Genomic DNA, 21427 nt, shown 5'->3' with positions numbered 1-21427 from the left:
ATAATATATATAGCATATATTAAGTATAACAATAATTGATTGCAGAAGAACATTCACTTCAACTTGAAATGAATAAACATTCATATCCATCAACCCTAAACCTAAACAAAATTCACAACATTCTTATCTCGCCACTATTAAGATAACAAAGCTCCTTTCCTAAATTTCAAAATAAAGTCCATACACAAATGCAACAATAGAAAGCTCGAACCTCAAGAAATCTTCCCTAATTTTCATAAGAAATTAGAAACAGCTCTCCTATTGCCCAATAATTCTAACGTTAAATCTAGTCGAAAATCTTCACCACGGGCCCGACACGTTAGAAAGCGAGAGGTTGACGCGGATCACGATTACACGCGAGTTGCAGCGCGCAGGAAATTCGAGACAAGGTCCCCGGTGAGAGATGACGGAAAAACGCCGGGGATTCCTTGATTTTGTCCCGGGAGCACGGAAGACGTGCCCGATGCCCGAGGAAAAACGAGATACGCGGCGCTCGAGAGAGCAGCTGCCAGATACGGGAGAGCCGAGCAGGCCGCGCGCTGTTTTTTCTGGGACTCGAGACGGGGACAGCTACTCCCGCGCGTAGAAGACAAATATATTTAACGACGCGCATGCCGGGCCAGTTGGAACAACGTTTACGAAGGTGTTCCGGACGCACCTCGGGAGTTACAGCGAATGTCGCGTATCGCGCAGCGCAAACAACGCGCCACTGATAAATCCTAAAGGGCCCTTTTCACCATGCGGCGGTACAGGAATCGCTGTCAGTGATGAGTTTGAGAATTTTCCACTTTTTGTCGTGAAGCTTTGGGAGACTCGAACCCATCGCTAGAAGTGATGGGTTGGGTTTACAAGGTTTTGATGCAGGTTTTGATAATTGTGGAATTTATGTTATAAAGATTTATCGATATTGCAAAGTTTCATCACTTATAGCGATGGGTTCGAGTCTCCCAAGGTTTCATGATGCACGTTGCACTCAAAGAGTGGAAGAGGCTCAGACTCATAGCTATGAGTGATGGATTGGGTTTTACATGGTTTTGATGCAGGTTTTGCTAATTGTGAAATTTACGTTACAAAGTTTCATCATCGCTGTAAGTGATGAGTTTGAGTTTTTCAATGTTTCATGATGCACGCTTTACAAATTGTGAAATTTATGTTACAAAGTTTCATCAACATTACAAAGTTTCATTAACATTGCAAAGTTTCATCAACATTGCAAAGTTTAATCATCACTTATAGCGACGTGTTTCAGCCTTTCCACTTTTTATTTCAGTGCAATATGTACCATGAAACTTTGGAAGACTCAAACCCATCGCTTGTAGCCTGCATCGCCGCGAGTTTCAACGTGTATAGAGGCCATAAAGAATATTACTGTGCTCCTAGAGTACAATCGACTACGCTAGATTGTGCTAGCTTGAGAATATTCTTATCTCTAGACGGATGTTTGACGTAGACACAACTATTCGTGAACTGTTTCACGGAAACTGATACTCTCAAAACACAACAATGTCCTCCATTTCTAGAACAATGTACAGTTCTTCAGTCTTCACACCTCAGTTCTACATTTCAAGTTTCTACACTTCAGTTCTACATTTCAAGTTTCTACGCTTCAAGTCTTTAACATTAGAACTACCAGATTTCTCCCACTTTAGACGAGTTTCAACGATCTAATATCATAGCTCTTAAATTAATCATATTAATACATCAATATTTTCACACATTTTCTTCTAATATTTTTCAAGTAATCTGAACAAGTAAATACCTACACTAGAATACAAGTCGATCGAGGTCCAAAGAACGCACGTTTATAATTTCCACGAAGCGATCTTAAAAATTCAATTGAAATTGCGGTGTGTAGCGGCGACAAAAACGGTGGTTACAATATTGCGTTCGGTACGTTGTACGTTGGAATTACAATTAATCCGTAAGTCTTCGGGCGGTCCGTAATTGGCGCATCGAGGTCCGGGCCCGATGATCTTGCGGAACGAGACCTCATCCGGCGGAGACTCGGCCCGCCGCTGCAACTCAGGCCTGTGCACGTGCCGCTCGTGCGTCGAATATCGCGAGAGAAAAATGGAGAAAAAGGGGGCCCGTGGGGCACGACCGGCTCCTCAGCCGCCTCCGTCTCTCGCAATGCCGACCTCCAGGTGCGTCCAGGCTCGCAGTGTCCGGTTCTAAAACACACGAAACACGATCTTAACCCTTGGCAGTCTTACATCGAGTCGGACTCAACATTTCATTTTATTTGCAACGTCTACTTATTTTCATAGTTTTTCCTATATTCATTTGTAGTGTCGCAACTGTACCATTTAATGGTACTTCGTATTAACACTAGAACTACCAAATAAGTCAGACTCAACATTCGATTTTGCGTCTACTTATTTTCATAGTTTTTCCTATATTCATTTGTAGTGTAGGAATTGTACCATTTAATGGTACTTCATATTAACACTAGAACTACCAAATAAGTCAGACTCAACATTCGATTTTGCGTCTACTTATTTTCATAGTTTTTCCTATATTCATTTGTAGTGTAGGAATTGTACCATTTAATGGTACTTCATATTAACACTAGAACTACCAAATAAGTCAGACTCAACATTCGATTTTGCGTCTACTTATTTTCATAGTTTTTCCTATATTCATTTGTAGTGTAGGAATTGTACCATTTAATGGTACTTCATATTAACACTAGAACTACCAAATAAGTCAGACTCAACATTCGATTTGGTGTCTACTTATTTTCATAGTTTTTCCTATATTCATTTGTAGTAGGAACTGTACCATTTAATGGTACTTCAGTGATTCCTGATTATTCTTGAATCAATAATTAGGATCTCTTCTAAAAATCAAAGGAATAATTCTATCGCTCAAACAATGAGAGATCAATGCGTTTTCGATAATTAACGCGTCCACTGCCACGAGTATTTCTATCGCCTCTATCAATACTTATTCCTTAACCCCTTGCCTTACGATTTAATTTCATATATGCATTCATTAGAATTATTTACCGTTAATAATGTACTAAAGGAAAACATTCCCTGCTTCTTCTATGTCTAGATTGAGTATAAACCATACAGATTGTCACCAGGAACAATAACGCTCCACTTAAACTTAACACAACTCAATGATATTCATGTTCGTTAAACCATATTACAAATTTTCGGTTAATAAACTCTAGACTAAACTAAACTCTCATAAATCCAGTGTCAAACGTTCTCCAGCTCGTCCGTGAACAGTTAACCCTTTGTGGACGAATATCGACATTTCAGCAATATTAAATGCTCATCCTTAGAATACTAAGTCGCAAACGAATGGCTTAATTACTTCAATAGCAAGAGATCAGTGTACAGCTTCCTCTCTATTTTTCAAGCATTCAATATATAATTCACCTTCACATAGCAAGCTTCGTACTTCAAAGAGTCTTCGTTCGCAAAGGGTTAAACCTGCATCGAAGATACAATTCATATATCCTTCGACCGAACGCCATCCTCCAGAAGGAACATATCAAAATGGCGCTTCGACCAGTCGACTACCCCTGCGTGGCCGGGCATCGAAAAGACGGGGCGAAAAGATTAGGAAACAGCGCGTGGACAGGGAAAGGGGCATCGAAAAGCGGCGAAACGCGCGGCGAGCGAGAGAAAGGGCAGAAAAAGGCACGCGTAATTGGCAGCCGGTACACGGAGGGCAGAAGGGAACAGAGCAACAGCACCGTCGTCGTCGGAGGAGGAGGAGGAGGAGGAGGAAGGGAGAACCGAGAGAAGCTTCTTCGGAGCACCTGCCTCGTTCCTCGAGTCCTGCGGCAGGCCACCGCTTCGCAGCTGCCGCAGATGTTTCGTGGACCAAAAAAGATCCGCGAGAGTCGGCCAGGGGAGCGCGGGACGCACGTGTGTGTATACGTGTGTGTGCACGCCGAAGACGAAGATAATGAATACCTATGCACGGCGAAGGTGGGACAAGTTTCACGACGCGATCGGTTCTCTCTGGTTGAAGGGGAAGACGCGCCGGTGATCCGGCCGGAGCCGGGCAGATGTTTCTCTCCGCGTTTCCGAGGATCATTGTCCTCCCCCTGCCCTCGGCCTCCCGGCTGTCCCTTCTTTCTCGCCGCCACACACGCTCGGAATTAACGTCACGGCCGGAAACCGCCGGCCGACGACGGAATCGACGGGGCAACGGGACGCGTGGCTGCGTCGCTCGCGTTAACCCTTGGCGGTTCTATTTTATGGCGACGTCTACCTGTTTTAACAATTTTCTTCTATGTTTATTTGTAGTGTCGCAATTTTACCATTTAACCCTTTGCACTCGAGAGGCGACTCTCGCTTACCATTTGATTTTGTACAGAGAAACTATAAATTTTGATATTTAATATTATACTTAATTAATAATTGTAGGGTAGTTTCTTTGATTCATTAAAATATCTAATATTATAACTAGTGCAGTATTGGAGCCTACAGAGTTCAAAGAGTTAAAATCTTAACAATTTCGCATCTCAACATAGAACAATTAAAATCTTAACAATTCCACCTCTCAGCATAGAACAATTAAAATCTTAACAATTCCACCTCTCAGCATAGAACAATTAAAATCTTAACAATTCCACCTCTCAGCATAGAACAATTAAAATCTTAACAATTCCACCTCTCAACATAGAACAATTAAAATCTTAACAATTTCGCATCTCAATATAGATCTTCACTTGAAAAATCACAATTGTGCGAATAGACTCGGTTTCTCTATTTTATCCATTGTCATCGAAGATACCTTACAACTTCTGTCCGAGTTGATTAGTCGCGTTTCGTAACGTTTCAATGGTCGCAACGGAGGAAAACTCGCGAGCTTTCCCGAGACCGAAACGTTAATGGAAGGATAATGACTGTCACGATGGTCTACGACCGGCTAGGGGGTGATACCGCTATTTCTGTTCGGGGAGTATCGATGAAATTTTATGGGGCTCGTTCGAATCATAGGGGCATCGTTCTGTTCCGCGACCCTCCTGCGACCCGAATGGTCCGGGGGTTCACGAGCGCTCGCGCAACCTGCGTGGACCTGTGCCCTGTTGCAGGTTCAACGCACGGGGAATTCTGGGAAACGTCTCGACGATTCAAGAATTAAATCTATCGCATTTAACACGTTGACTGCCACGGTGGTCACCGATGACCGGAGCTTCCAAAGTGTTGAAGAACAATTACAATAAAAAACTTGATTTTAAATCAGAAGATTTAGAAAGTTTTTCACTAGAAATATTCAACATTCTCTGATAAAATATAAACGATGCTCGTTGCGACTAATGCAAAGTTACAAACTCAATTTTTCAAATTATTAAATAATTACTACTCTGATACTAAACCAATAATAATTATTTCTAACACCATTTGCCTAGTACAAAAGGACATGTATCGTTACAAAACGAAATTCTCGTGACAGTGAACGCGTTAAACAATATCGAATATCTATCAACCCTTCCAAAATGCTTGAGAACAATTGCCATAAGAAAACCGATATCGAATCAAAACATTTAGTAAATTTAGTAATCAAAACGTCAATGATTATTCTAATACTATTTTCCTCTATTACAAAGGAATCAATCTTACTGCAAAAAACACTCGAACTTATGGCAGTCAACGCGTTAACGCGACCCATGGTGGTCACCAGTGACTAAAGCTTCCAAAATGCTTGAAACCGATTGCCATAAGACTCATATTGAATCAAACTATTTAGTCGCTACAGTAGCAAAGGTAAATAACACGGCAAGGGGTTAACGTAAACTCCCTGAATTTCAGCGAACGGACGCACAGGCCCAAAACGCGACGCGCCAGCCCCCGGAAAACGGCCTCGGAAAAAATGACAGCGACATCTCCGATCTTGTAATGGAAAAATCTTGTACCCCGGCGATAGTAAATTCTTTACGGATAGTTAGCTGCTCCTCTCCTCTCCCTCTCTCTCCCTCTCTCGCGGTTTCCGATTCTCCCGTAATATATATCTGGCTCACCCCTCGCGGTTCGGTTTACGATTTATCGGCCCGGCTTTTTCCTCGTCTCTATTTTCCTCCTCTTTTTTTCCACTGTATTTGTATCCCAGAACCCACCCCTGCGTACGACGCGAGGATACGTGTGTTTTACAAACGCCAGGCCCACCGCCGGCGTCGTCTCATTTGCAACAGATGCAAGAATACGGCGCCACCCCTCTTCGCGCGGCCCCTTTCGTGTCTTTTTTGCTCCCCGGGTCCCCGGGGAGGGTCTCTATCTATCCTCGGAGGGATGGCGAACTCGACCGGTTAACTAGAGCATTGTTCGATTATTATTTCGGTACATATCGCGCACTTGTTGTCTCTTTGTGCGGTCGTATGCTGGTCAGGGGGCGGTCGCGTCTCTGCGGGATGACGGGTGTCGTCCGCGACGACGACGACGATCAATCCACGACCCCGGAGAGACGTCGATGGATATTCGATATTGTTTAACGCGAGAATTTCGTTTCGCTGAAAATCCCAACGTGTTAACGCATTGCGTACCGGTTAATTTTCAGAAAGCTGAATCGTGATGGCAATTTTCAATGAGATCAACTTATACGACTATACACACAAAAATTCAGATATATTGTCATCAATCAGAATCAAATTTAATATTTTCTTAAAGGCTGTGGCAATTAGCAAAGTTGTATAGCTAAGTGTCTATAGAAAAACGAGGTTTCTCGTGATCGTCTGTATAATTCTTAAACATTGTTGCTTCAAAAGTATTGCATTGAATATTTGCACAATTGCACGAATCAAAATCCACTTAACCAGTTAACCGTGCTTGACGAGTATACACGTCATCTTAAAACTCTGAATCTCTTAAAACTCTTAAACTCTAACCCTTTCAACGATGGATTATTTACTTTTCGAGACAAACATGTAATTCTTTGTTTCGCTTTAGTTCCTCTTTGGGATATATTTTAAGTGCATTTCGCCTGCATATAACGAGTACAAACATCATTATTTGATTTTATTTCGCGCACAATGATTCTTCGAATTAAATTCCACAGTTAACTGGTTAAACAGTTACCGGTTAACAGTCTAAAGAATTCAATGTCCGTCGAATTGAAAGATGAGACAAGGTTTACCGAAGTTCCAGCGGGATTCCTCTACGTTTTTCGATCGGCCGCGCCTAGGGGGGAAGGAACGCGGTGGTATAAACCTATTTGTCAGGGGAGTTTGCCACCACGGACCGAGGAAACAGCTGTGAGGAAGCAGGTGTGTTGTGACGTCGGGCCAGACACGCGGTGCGCGTGGCTCGCCGGATGTCCAGCGAAGAGACAGCCGCATCGCGCCGTTTCCTGCCCCATGAAATCATTGCTCGCGCGCCGTCGCGTTCTTCTTCCAGAATCTGATCGGGTTTTCGTGCCTCGCCGACCTGCCTCTGTCCCGTTCGCACCTGCAACGGAATGTCGAATGTATTTCGCTGCTGATTCGGAGCGGTAACGCTTTGTGCTCCACATTTCTTTTACATTTTCTACTTGATAAGTATGTATCATTGTAACGTTTGATTTGAAATGCATTGTGAGAAGATAGATAGTTTGTAGACATGAATGTGAACAATCATTTTTACTAAAAATATCAAGTGTATTTGACTGCTGATTCGGAGAGGTAACTCTTTGCTCCATATTTCTTTCGCATTTTTTCCTTGATAACTCTGTATCATTGTAACGTTTGATTTGAAATGCATTTTGAAAGATAGATAGTTCGTAGACATCAACGTGAACAATTATTTTTACTGATAATATTGAAAATAACATGACAATGCAATGCAAAAACATCTAGACAAAATCACACCTGTGAATAAAACTGATGTCTAAATGCATTTGAGAGAATAGCTAATTTGTAGAGACCAGTGTAAACGATTCTCCTTACTAATAACATTGGAAACAACATAATAATATAAATTTATATTCGTCCACAAAGGGTTAATATTATTCGCGACCTCACTATGCAAAATGAAACTGGAGTTAACACGTTGACTGCCACGAAAAATTATTAATTACTAGCTACCACAATTCTTACGTTACAATATTATCTAGTACGTCGTTGAATATTTTCATTTCTTATTCATTATCTTATAAATTATAATTGTTTCCATTGTGGCAAGTATCGCGATACTTCTTCTACAAGTTCAGAAAACTCAATACCCGTCGAATTGAGTCCCGTGACTCTGGTGTGAAAATTGAACGATTTTCTTGAAATCGGTGAGAGTTCTCCTTTTGTTCGTACCGTTCTTTCGTTGTTTCTCTTTCGCGTGTTTTAATGCCTTTGAGCGAGTCGTCATTGCGACCCGTCGCGTCGGAGTGGAAGAGTATTTCTCAATCGACGGTGGCGCGAGGACGCAACACCGTTTACGAAACGTCTCAAGGTTCAAATACTCGGAAAACCAGAAACCTTACGATGGAACGTCGTTACACGTTCGATCGATCGGAGAATCTTCGGGGAAGACCCGAAACCACGGTTGGTTTATTCAACGGGGACTTAAGAACCCAATATCAATGGGTTCTTCAGAAAGCTGAGGATATTGCGTACCATCTATGAACGTGTCCCTCTGCTGAAACGACTTCCTCCGAGATTTTCGCGTCAAAGACGGACCTTCGGAATCTGAGTTAACACGTTGACTGCCACGAAAACCTTCAGAGTTTTATGTCTCGCTTATTCTCTCGTAGGAAAAATAAAGAGGAACAGTTACTTGTTATTTGGTATCGAAATTATCTAGTAATTCACGCTATGTAATAATTCCATTCGACGTCAGTTGTCTGACAAATTGCAATTATTCTCAATTTGGAAGCTCCGGTCATCGGTGATCAACGTGGCAGTCAAAGTGTTAACACTAGGTTTATGGAACGTGAAATTGACGCATATTGGATTTTAGAAATATTTTGTAAATGTTTACGCCGATTTTGATTAATCACTCTGACATGTACCCCACCTACTATCAAATCTCCAGTTTCCACAGTCTAAATAAACGAGCATCGATTCTTTTAGGAATAATAGAATGAAGACAATAAATGCCCGTAAACCTAGTGTTAATTCGATCGCGTAACGTCCCTCGGTTCGAGGGTCCGAAGGATTACAAGCTGACTCGCGGAGCACTTTCGCGTTGAAAGTTGCAGCGAGAAAGTGTGACGGTGGCGCGAGGGACACGCGGAGTTTAAGAGATAACGCTCGAGGAAATTTGGCAAGTTTACAGTCGAATGAAATTGGCGGGATCGTGGCGGGAAAAATCGTGGCGTTCCGGCCAGCACGCGGCGGAGCTCCCTTTATGTATAAGGAGAGAAACTGTTGTTCGGCCGAAAATGCAACGTGAAAGCCAGGTGGGTCAGGTAGAGCCATTTCAGCAGGAATGCTTTACCTGCTCCATGGAACACCTTTTACCGTCCGCACAAAGAGCGGTCGCGATTTCAGCTTTTACAGCCTCGGCCGTTCCACAGACCTCCCTCCTCCTCCGCCACCCTCCTCCTCCTCCTCAGACGCGGTCTCTTACTACTCCTCTTTAGGAACGTTATTTCAGGCGTCGGGAAATACACGTCTACAATTATTCGAACGATATCGACGTTCACACTGTTCTCGCAGTGTAAAATATCTTTGAAATGTTTCTGTGATGATACGCTGATTTTCTATAGAAATGTTGTTGACATTGTTGATGCATTGGTTATTTTACTATGAATGTTAGTAATGTTTGTGGAAGTTACAACGCGAGATTAACCCTTTGAATTCTGAATTTTTACGTTGTTTTTGTGTCGCAGTATAAAATATCTTTGAAATGTTTCTGTGATGATTGATAGCTTTATATACTGTCAATACGCTGACTTCTAATAATTAGAAGTATAACCCTTTGCACTCGATTAAATGCAGGAAAATTATAAAATGAAAAATTGAAGATAAAATTCAAGATGAAGATCAAGTTCAAGATTCAGAAAAATACATTTGAAATGCATGTTTGTCATTGCATCGATAGAAATCGACATAAGTACTTACTAAATAATGTTTAAAAAATTCAGAATGCGTCAGACTGACGTGAACCTAGTGTTAACACATTGCGTACCAGCAATTTTCAACAAATTGTGCAGATAGCAATTTTTAGTGAGATCAACTTATATCATATTATTATGTAATATATTCTAAACAGATAACAAATTCGAATCAAATTTAATATTCCTTTTAAATACTATGGTAATTGACAAAGCTGCATAGCTAAGTATCTTTCTCTAAAAACAAGATTTCTCGTTGCCGGTAGGCAATGTGTTAACCGCGGCGCGGAACGTACACGATCCGATGGGACCGGGGACGCCACTTCGTTAGTAAAAATAAATTGTCACCGGTCGGGAGGAGAAGACGAGGCGCGGAACACGTGGCCCAGCCTTAAAAACTACCTCTTGAAACCACCGACGCCCGGCCGTCTCCGCTAAGCTAAATATTTGAGTTCGTCGCTCGGAGAATTTACGCCTAGCGCGGCTCCTCCTGTTCGGCCTCTTCTTCTTATGAAAATATAAACTACGAGAAGCTGAACGGCCACTTGACGAACGTTCCTCGGGAGCGCCGAGAACTGGAGTGGACGGGACGCTCGCTCTGCAAATGTGTGAAAATGTTTAGACCACTTAAATGATAACAATCGATACCATATTTTCTATAACGCGGTTAGAGATTTTTGAGTAATCTAGTTTTATTCATTGATGCTTGTATTATTTCTTTTTAACAGCTTGCATAATGACTAATGACGTGATTTCTAGATTGATAAGATTTTTAGATTGATAAGACTTCTAGATTGACAAGATTTCTAGATTGATTCAAGATTTCTAGATTGATAAGATTCTTAGATTGATAAGATTTCTAGATTGATAAGATTCTTAGATTGATAAGATTTCTAGATGGATTCAAGATTTCTAGATTGATTCAAAATTTCTAGATTAACAAGATTCCTAGATTGTTTCAAGATTTCTAGATTGATTCAAGATTTCTAGATTGATTCAAGATTTCTAGATTAATTCTAGATTTCTAGATTGATTCAAGATTCCTAGACTGACAAGATTCCTAGACTGACAAGACTTCTAGTTTGACAAGACTTCTAGATTAACAAGACTTCTAGATTGACAAGATTTCTTGATTCAAGAAAACCCAATGTTTTCCCCACAGATCAAACTATTTCCCTATTACCAATGCATCATCTCCGAACGAAGCATCCACTGAAAGTAAAACAAGAAGGTTTAATTAATTTCTTCCAAATTATTGCTAGTAAAATCCTACACAAGCTCAACAGCGACAGTAAATTAGAACAAGCGGTTAACAGGATCAATGATGCATACATTTCTATCTGCACATGTTTCATAATATATCACAGAACTGTAATAAAGTGAATATTACCTTGACATGCACGCGGCAGCTTTCCCTGTGCAGCAATCATCCGGCTGAAACATAAATATTTTTGTAAATCATTGCAACGTGAACGCGGCCGCCATTACCTTTGATTAAATCGGAGTGAATCCGAGGCTGGCCGGCGGTACTTAATTGCGAACGGTTTAGAGGGTAATTGCAGGGGCCCGGTGAATGATTTCCTCGGGGTCCGCGTGCTCGCCTCGATCGTTACGGTTAAAGAACAGTTGTAAACGCGAAGGCGTAAAAAAGAATCGACGCCGAAGCGCCGACGAAGAAAGGGAGCTGCGAGGCGAACACGGGGACGGCTTAGGTCGATCGGGCCGGAGCAGGATGCCAACAGATGGTCGCAACCACGTGTTCCTCCTCGAGGATCTTTCCGTTCCTCGATCGCAGCCTGCGCGGATTAGATGCAGCCTCGACCGTTTCCGACCGATGGAATCAACCAGTTCACTGTGGAATTTAGTTTAACATTAGAACTACTGTACCAAAATGACTGGTTTCGGTTTTTTTGTTTAGCAATTATTGATATCTTCGAAGCATTGAATATTCGAAATGGTTTTGAAAATGATTTTGAAAATGAAAGATGCAGCCTCACTTTGAGATTAACGTCGACGTTATTCGATTCGATTACAACTTAATACTTATTCAATTATAGCTTAATAATTACTTATTCCATAATATTTGGAGATCGCTGAAACGGTACCTTTGAATGGTACAATCGTGATGCAAGCAAATATAAAAATGAAAATAAGTAGGCTGCAATCAAATCAAATGTCTAACTACAAAAACTGCTAAAGGTTAAGCTTAACACATTAAATGCCATGTCAATGATCGATGACTGACTTCTATTACTTAGAAATAATCATAACGTCCAATGAAAGTGTTCAGTAACATAACTAAACTAATAATAGCGTAACACAAGTACAGTAACGCCAAGTAGTTAACACTAAAACTACCAGACAGGTCAAAACGACCCACTCCTGATTTCTTTCTTCTCAATTATTAAAAAGATAACAGACGTTTCTTTGATAAATGGTTAAACAAATCAATTTAGCGATACGTAAACTGAATCCTAATCCAATTCAAGTTTCCATGCACTCTTGGAGTTGCTACAAAGGAATTTCAAAAGATCAGCTCAACTGCTCTGTAGCTTTAGCGTTAATCATTGCACTTATTCCCTACAACGGAATAACTACAATAAAATCCTCAAGATTCTCATGCTGAACGTATTAAAGAACCCAATAGAACATTTCCCAGAATAGAATAAAATATAAAATATCTTCGAGCGACGGATTCCTTGATCTCTCTTCCCGTGGAATGATGTACATCTTTCATAGTAAAGATCAGTCCAGTAACTTCCAGCAGCTTCCAGCCGACTGTGCAACAATAGGGGAAAGGAGAAAATGCCTGTTGCCGTGACGATGCCAGGATGAAAAGATCCTATTGACCTGTTAAGGCGGAGAGGAAGAGCCGGGCAGAGCAGCAGCTGTCCGTGGATCGTTGCGGATCCTTCTCTATGGATCCTGTATAAATCGTGGCCCGGCGCGGCGGCGTCGGCGGCGGAGACCGCGTGGCTTTCTACGGGGAAACACGTGCCGGCCACATGTTGCACAAAAGGAATACGTCTCTCTGGCCATGGTCCTTTCGAGCATCGCGCGCCGCGAGCTCCCGGCTCACAAAAGGAGCCTCAGTGGCCCATAAATGATTCCCTTTCGGCCAGGATCGAACGCGCCGGTCCGCTCGGTGGCCCCGACAGATGTTTTCCGCCTTCAGAAACGTCGATCCGTTACTGAACGGTGCCGCTCGAGATGATGCTGGCTGAATCCAGAAAAAGAACAATTTACGAGCGTTCCGGCGCTTCTACGAACACGTTCCTTCCATTTATTAGATTGCACCGAAAGTGTCCTGCTTTCTTTGCTGCGCGTCGTTGGTGTCTATGGACTCTTTAACTCACTGCTGCACACTTTTAACATTAGGTTTGCGAAGCGCATCAATTTAATGCGTATTGAATGTTATAGACACTATTTGGTATATATTTACGTCGACTTTGATTGACGCAATTATATCAATATGTACTTTGATTAACTATTTTTAAATCTCTAACTTCCAAAATCCGAATGAACGGAAATGTATTTTTCTAGGAGTAGCAGAATAAACCGCGCAGTAAATGTCCGTAAACCTAGTGTTAACACCTCTGTTTCTTAATTTATCTATGAATTATCGTTAACACTAGGTTTACGGAATTTCAATTTGACGCAGATTGAATTTTATAAACATTATTTGGTAAACGTTTCAATCGGTTTCCGTTGATCCAATTACACGAATATGAATCCTGATTGTCTATTTCTACATCTAGAATTTCCAAAATCTAAATGAACGAATATCAACTTCCCCAGGAACAATAGAATAAACTGTACAATAAATGCCCGTAAACCTAGTGTTAAAGAATCTTGTCTACGTCTAATGGGGAAGTATAGAATATAGTTCAAGTGAAAAACTTTCGAGTGCAAAGGGTTAATTGCTCGGTAGTTTCAGCGTTAAGCAAAGCTCTCGACAAGCTTCTTCGTTGAGCTCGCGCGCGGATCTCATTGTAGTGGGCTCGCCGAAAAGAAGAGAATGCTCGTGGGTGTACGCGCTTCCTGCTGCCTTTCTTCGGCCGTTTCCTCCCGTTCAGAAAAGGGAATAGAATCTTGATCCGAGCTGCTTCGCGCTCGTTCTTTCAAAGGGACTCCTCCCTCCCCCTGGCCGCCCTTACTTCGTCGCTTCGAATTTCTTCCACGGACGCCGGCTCTCTGCCGGAAACTCGCAAGGCGCCCGTGAAAAATCACTGGAATCGCTCGTATTTCTGGCCGGACCTCCTGAAACAACACGGACACGTTCAAATAACAACTCGCAGAATTTTAGGATATGCTCGAAAGTTTCGGAGACTTCGACGGACTCATTCGGTGTTACGAAGTCAATTTCTATGATTTTTCTGTGGAAAGGATGGAAGATACTGGAAGATTTCAAATAGAATTTAACCCTTAGCACTCCACAAAGTTTGTAATTTGTCAGCAACTCCTACCAAGTTTGATAGTAGTCCTACTGAAAATTAACTATGTTATAACATTTCTTAGACCTTTAATTCCCTTTAATTTAATTCCCTTCTCAGTACAAACTTTGTACATCTGGAAGATCTAATAATCTTAAGGTAGTTTTCGCAAAACTATGAAGTTGAATATTCAGTATTTTAAATTAAAATTACATTTTGCAATGTGGAGTATTTAAATAAAATAGCTTTGTTTAATTTATCTGTGAATTATCGTTAAATTAGTTTCAGAAAATGTCATCTATATCTCATAAAAATAAATGGAATATTTCCAGTGACAAATTTCCTCAAATTAGTTTCAAAAAATATCATCTATATCTCATAAAAATAAACTGAATATTTCCAGCGACAAATTTCCTTAAATTAGTCTCAAAAAATATCATCTATATCTCATAAAAATAAACTGAATATTTCCAGCGACAAATTTCCTTAAATTAGTCTCAAAAAATATCATCTATATCTCATAAAAATAAACTGAATATTTCCAATGACAAATTTCCTCCTTAAGTTTAAAGAAATGTCATCTATATCTCATAAAAATAAACTGAATATTTCCAGTGACAAATTTTTCAAGCGCAAAGGGTTAAGTCAGCTCTCAAACAATCTGAATAGCATTTGTATCTGTTCAATTCTATTTGAAATCCTCCTAGAGAGTCCCACGCGGTGTCACAAAGCAAGGGGTTAACGCTTAGTCGTTGGAACAACGGTAGCAGGCTGGCGAACGCGGAATCTCTTACATCCCCTCGCGAATTATGAAAAATAAGGCAGAAACAGCGAGACGCGAGGGGTCGAAACGCTCCCCGGCTGAACCGGGTCCCGCATGGATCCCGTTGAAACGGACGACGCCTTTTTTCATCCGCTTTTTGCCATCCGGGGCCGAGCTAGACTTCATTTTTCTGCGAACAAACGCGGAAGAGCGAGGCCGACCGGGGCCGCACAATAGCCTGGAAACGCGGATCGACCCTTCAGCCTCGTTCCACCCTCGTTCCACCCTCGTTCCGGCGCGAGCGAAACTATTTCCACCGGTCGAATCGCTCGAACCGTATAATCTCCGATTGAACGAATAGCGCCGGCATCGCTGGCGTTCGGTGCGTGGCGGACGGACAGCCGTTTTCTCGACGGAACTCGATAATTTAACCCTTTGAACTCTGTAGGCTGCAATATTGCATCAGTTATAATATTAGATATTTCAATGAATCTTAAAGAAACTACCCTGAAATCATTCGATTTTCCACACATCCAAATTTTGTACTAACAAGGAAAATAACTTGAACTCTGTAGGCTCCAATATTGCACCAGTTATAATATTAGATGTTAGACAAAGATGGTATTTTTTGAAACGAACTCAGAAATCATAAGTAAATTGAGGAAGTTTCTTTATACCAGTGTCTCACGCGCCGATGCATTTTATATGGTTCAATGTTAATCCTTTGAACTCTGTAGGCTCCAATATTGCACCAGATATAATATTAGATATTTTAATGTATCAAAGAAACTACCCTAAAATTATCAGATTTTCCACGCATCCAAATTTTGTACTAAGAAGGAAATAAAAGATCGAGGGAATGTTATAGTATTTTTCATTTTCACTAGAGATACCATAAAGATTAGTTGCAGTTGCTGATAAATTACAAAACCATCTGGAGTGCTGAGGGTTAACCCTTTACTCCAGAAGTTTCTCACTGGAAATACTAGACATTCTCCATTTGTCCATTCTCTCCATTTTCTCTCAATATTTCACGTTTGCAACATACGAAGATTCAATATTAAATATGAAACTTTCTAATTTTCCTGTGTCAGATTAATTGAGGATGGAGTGCAAAGGGTTAAAGTATGAGCGATACAAATGCTACAGTCGAAAGCTGTAAGATATAGAGCTAAACATATGGTGTTTATATTACATTACGGTGAAGTTATGAAGATTGTCCAGTGACAATAGACATTTTCGATTCTAAAGTTACATAAATAGAACAGAATTCATCCGCGCAAAATTGTTACTTTCCAAAGGAAAATCATTTCATACAGCCAAGACTACTTAACAACACTCGACTGACAGCCTCCAATGTTCATTACACGAGTAACCGATTTCTGGGGTTTCATCCATAGAAAATAGAGAAATGGAATATATTTGCCCAAAATTCTTACTTTCCAAAGGAAAATCATTTCATACAACAGAGACTAGTTAACAACACTGTATTAACAGCCTCCAATGTTCATCATACGAGTAGCCGATTCTTAGAGTTTCATCCATAGAAAATAGAGAAACGGAATTTATCCACGCAAAACTACTTTCCAAAGGAAAATCATTTCATACAGCCGAGACTACCTAACAACACTCGACTGACAGCTTCAATACTCATTACACGTGTAACCGATTTCTGGGGTTTGTCCACTGGCGGCCGACAAGTGTTTCGGACGCGGTCAAGCTCGCACCCTCGCGGAACGCTTCCCACGATCGATCCCCGCAGCTAATTTCGCGGCTTTAATCGCGGCACCTGACCGTTCCCACAAGGGAAAAGGCGAAGACTTTATAATGGAATCGTTCGTGGATCTCCGATTGCCCTGTAAATCGCATGTGGCGGTTTTCCTCGGCTGACTGCCAGTCGAAAGGGGAGTACGCGTGCGTGCGTGCGTGCGTGCGTGCGTGAGAGTCCCTTACCCCAAGCAACGCCGGCCCCGGACGGTATCAATAGCTCATTAAACGCGACAGAGGCGCGGCGACCGATTGAAATTTATTTAAAAGCCCCGTGTAATCCTCCGGGGGCTGTTCACCGGGCTCCCCTCGCCGCGGATGTGGGGCACAGGTTGCACGCGGCCCCGCCACTCGAGTCAAGTGCACGCCGCGACGAGATTAAACGGTCTTCCGAGCGAACGATCGCGCCTCCCGAAACGCGCCGGACCTTCTCGCCGCTAAACGTGAGAGAATATCAGAGAACCGGACGCCGCCGGTGTCGGGTGCCCATGAGAAGATGCTCCTCCGATCGCTTTGCACCGGCGTCGCTCGGTTTCGGTTTCCAGCTTCGAATTAACCCCTTGCCCCGCGATTTCTTTGCGAACGATAGATAACTAACTTACTTGTTAACCCTTATCGGATGAACGTCGAGATTTTGGAGAGACGAAGCGATTAGCTTCAAATGAACCGGTTATTTAGTAATCGATATTTTCAACTTTTTGTACTAGAGAGGTGACTCTCACTTGATTTCATACAGTGAAATCATAAAATTTGATATTTAATATTATGCTTCATATAATGCATCAATTTGAGAAATATTGAAATAAAATAGCTTTGTTCCTCAATGTACATGTGATTTCTCTTCAAGTTAGTTCCACGGAATATCGTCTTTATCTCATTAGAAAATGTTGAAGTATTTCTAGTGAAAATAGTTTCCTATAATGCATCATTTTGGGAATGCGAATACGCAGTACCCTAATTTTCGAGCTATAATTTTCGCGATTTCTATAGAACACGTAGTTTCCTAGGAACAATAGAATAAACTGTAGAATAAACATCCATAAATCTAGTGTTAACACTACCGGCTAATTATCAAAAAATTAAATTGTGAGAATTTCCAGTGAGATCCACTTGTAACCATCTATAAAAAAACTCAGGTATATTGTTACAATACATTTTAAACGAACAATTAGTTCTAATCAAATTCAATATTTCCTTAAATGCTCTGCTAATTATCAAAGTTACGTCTTCCTATAAAATCAAAATTTCTCGTCACCAGTACGCAACGTCTTAATCGACCAGTAATTCCATTCAATCGGGGGTCACCGGTGACCCATGGCAGTCGTGAACGCAAGATGCCAACAGTTTTCACGGTTCAAGTGTTTCACGACTCGTAATTTCAAGGAAACGTATGGTTCATAAAAGCCTGCGAGCGGATTCTGCTCATCGAATCGCGGCTGTTTAGGCTCAGCCTGGAGCCCCTCGAACGGCGGACAGGTACACACACCTGTGCGAGAACGTTCTCCCTAACGTCGGATTACGGGCCGATCTCGGTTCTAAACGGCCGGGGAGGCCGTGATCGTGCAGCTCGATCGGAGCCTGCCCCCTCCGATGCAAATGAAAGCTTCGCTCGCCTCCCCTCTGGCCGCGTGACGTGACGGTTCGAGTTCGCGCGCGATCGCGTTGCGAAAGAGCGAATCGATGGAATCAGAAATGCAGATCACGACCGCACAATTGGGATTATAACCGTGTCGCTCGAGAACGCGAGCCCGGGGCGGATCAACGCCGGAGAAAGGAGTCCTCCTTTCAACGGGCCTCCCCATTACAGGCGATTTTCACGCGGTGTACCTCCCCACCTCTATTCGTCATCGCGATTATCGCTCACGATCGCACGGATCGTTCCGTGAAGAACGCCGATGCAATTGTTCGTTGTGGGTGAAATGGAACTGTTCTCAAGGTCGTTTTGAGCATTTGAATATTCTAGTATCATTCAACTCGAAGGTTTCTTGTGTGGTACACGAGTGTTTGAGGATTTTTTGAGATATTTGTTAAAGAATAGTATACGAGACAGAAACGATGCAATTGTTCATTGTATTCTCAAGGTCGTTTTGAGTATTTGAATATTGTAGTATCCTTCAACTCGAAAGTTTCTTGTGTGGTACGTGAATGTTTGAGGATTTTTTGAGACATTTGTCAAAGAATAGTATACGAGACAGAAACGATGCAATTGTTCATTGTAGTTGAAATGAAACTATTCTCAAGGTTACTTTGAGTATTTGAATATTCCAGTATCATTCAATTCGAAAGTTCCTTGTGTGGTACATGAATGTTTGTGAGGATTTTTTGAGATATTTGTTAAAGAATGGTATACGAGACAGAAACGTAGAGAAGTAATATGGAAATATCTGGAAAGTCAGGGAAAGCTTGAATGAAACTGGTCAATGAATGAATGTTCAGGTAACCAGTTGATCAGTAACTGTGTCACGACGAGTATACTCGTCATGGTAAAAAGTAGTGGCCATTGGCTTTCCACAGAAATTACAATTTAAATAGCCAATGTGATGTCACCGGCATTTGTTTGATAGCTTTGCACACGACACCAATGTGATGTCACCGGAATTTGTCCGATTGTTTTCGCGGTGTTACCGGACGGCATAGAGTTAACACATTGTTGACCGGTAATTTACTAACTAAACTATCCCACATGAACGGTTATTATTCTGTAATTAAATATGACGGTCAACCTAAATAAACTTCAATATACGTTATTTGTATAAAATGAATTGAAATGAAACTTTGGACGTATCTTTCATAGTGTTAAAAAAATCTTTACACGCGTGACGGTCGAACAGGATCCGTCCACGCCGGCCAATACTCGGCGGGCAGCGACGGAGGAGCAGGTCGCGTGCCCGTGACCCCGTGCAGTCGTACGAAGCGAGAAAATTAACAGGGTTTCGTGCGAAAGAAACGGACGAAAGGGGCGCCGAGCCGTCGAGAGTCAGGGGGATCGAGGATGCACCGGCTAATATAAACATTGCACCGTGGAGACCGGGACGCCGCGGGGGTCTGCGACCGTGGTGTCGGAGTCGGTGTTACTTTCAATGGGAAAATCATCGGCGTATTATACACCGGGAAGCGCGGTTGCAAACGATGCCATATGCGACGCCCCGATAATACTTCCAGCCTCGAATCGATAATCCTTCTCGCGAGTTTTCACTGGGTGAACTATTAACCCTTCGAGCTCGGGTGTTTTTCATTAGAAATATTTTAACGTCTTCTGATGAGATAGAGAGGATATTTTGTGAACTCGACGAGAAATTATACTTAAATTGAGGGACAAAGCTGTTTTGTTTGAATATTTCTCAAATTGATGCATTGTACGAAGTTTAATATTAAGTATCAAATTTTATAGTTTTACCGAGATGAACACTTTTCCTACTAGTCAAATAACTGTCTACAAACTGGATGACACATTGTTTTCCACTAGAAACGAATGCAAAAGACAAACATTGACAAACCAATGAACCAAACAATATGAAAATTGATTAATCATGACTAATTAATGACTAACACTTTTCCCACTAGTCAAATAACTATCTACAAACTAGATGACACATTGTTTTCCACTGGAAACCAATTCCAAAGACAAACATTGACAAACCAATGAACCAAACAATACGAAAATTGATATAAAATTCAACGAACAAAGAAAACGCAGTGTTATCCATCAATTCAACCGGTTCTCGGTACGATTAGCGTTAACAACGGCAATCCCTTTCTGTTGCAGAGTGACCACGCCATCGAACACGCAAACCTTGACGTCTCCCGGTCGCCTGAACGGAGCCATCGAGAGGCTGCTGGTGGAGTTAGCTCTGTCGGTGCTGATCGTTCTCGCCCACTTCACCTCGGAGTCCTCTAAAACCCTGCCGATGTCCATCTCCTCGAAACCAGCCGGAGTGTTGGCCGCAGCATATACAGCGGCCACCTTAGTTTCGGTAAGTGAAGATCATCATCTCATGTACTCCAAACTCCAACGAAGACATTCGTGTCCTGATCCCATAATCACGAGCGTACTCGTGATCGCCATCGAGAATCCAGTCGCGTGCCGCTGCAAGAGAAATCATTCGAGACTACAATGGTGTCGCTGAGAGATCTACCTGTTAGGCTACCGGTCGCCGCGACAGTTAGCGTTAATGTTTCCCGGTAGGGCCGAACCGAGAACGTTCACGGTAATTTCGTCATAGCGAGCACCTTTTCCCGTTCCCCCGGGCCAACCGGTCTATCCGAGGCGTCTCTCTTCTCGGTCTCTTTCGAATCGGACCCACGTCCGCGTCTTTAAAGAGCACCTGCGCTCTAAGAACAGGCCAGATGAGAGGAGAGCCCGGCGACGGCGCGGCGGACGGGGGGCAAGGGGGCCGGAGAAAGACGGAGGAGAAAAAAGAACCGAAAGAACCCGATCCCGATGCCACCTGCTTCGGAAAGTGTGTGTACAATGCAGTAA

At 42.1% G+C, this 21427-nt stretch overlaps 1 protein-coding gene and 1 long non-coding RNA gene across 2 annotated transcripts in view; one reads left to right on the top strand and one right to left on the bottom strand.

Moving 5' to 3' along the window:
* Positions 1 to 21427, top strand: part of bib (MIP channel family protein big brain) — a 28993-nt gene that overhangs the window by 3951 nt on the left and 3615 nt on the right. Inside the window, exon 3 of the mRNA XM_031979925.2 lies at positions 20714 to 20921. Coding sequence (XP_031835785.1) covers positions 20714 to 20921 — 208 coding nt within the window. The remainder of the gene's footprint in view (positions 1 to 20713; positions 20922 to 21427) is intronic.
* Positions 1938 to 11592, bottom strand: LOC143174442 (uncharacterized). Its single transcript, XR_012998416.1, has 5 exons — positions 11473 to 11592; positions 11375 to 11418; positions 10387 to 10582; positions 7096 to 7406; positions 1938 to 2171 (listed from the first exon to the last, which is right to left on the bottom strand). It is a non-coding gene; the product is annotated as an uncharacterized LOC143174442 (long non-coding RNA).

The sequence above is a fragment of the Nomia melanderi genome, chromosome 4, assembly GCF_051020985.1.
Source record: "Nomia melanderi isolate GNS246 chromosome 4, iyNomMela1, whole genome shotgun sequence".
NCBI classification, from domain to species: domain Eukaryota; kingdom Metazoa; phylum Arthropoda; class Insecta; order Hymenoptera; family Halictidae; genus Nomia; species Nomia melanderi.
The sequence above is the reverse complement of the archived record's forward strand: the minus strand, read 5'-3'. Positions and strand labels throughout refer to the sequence as shown.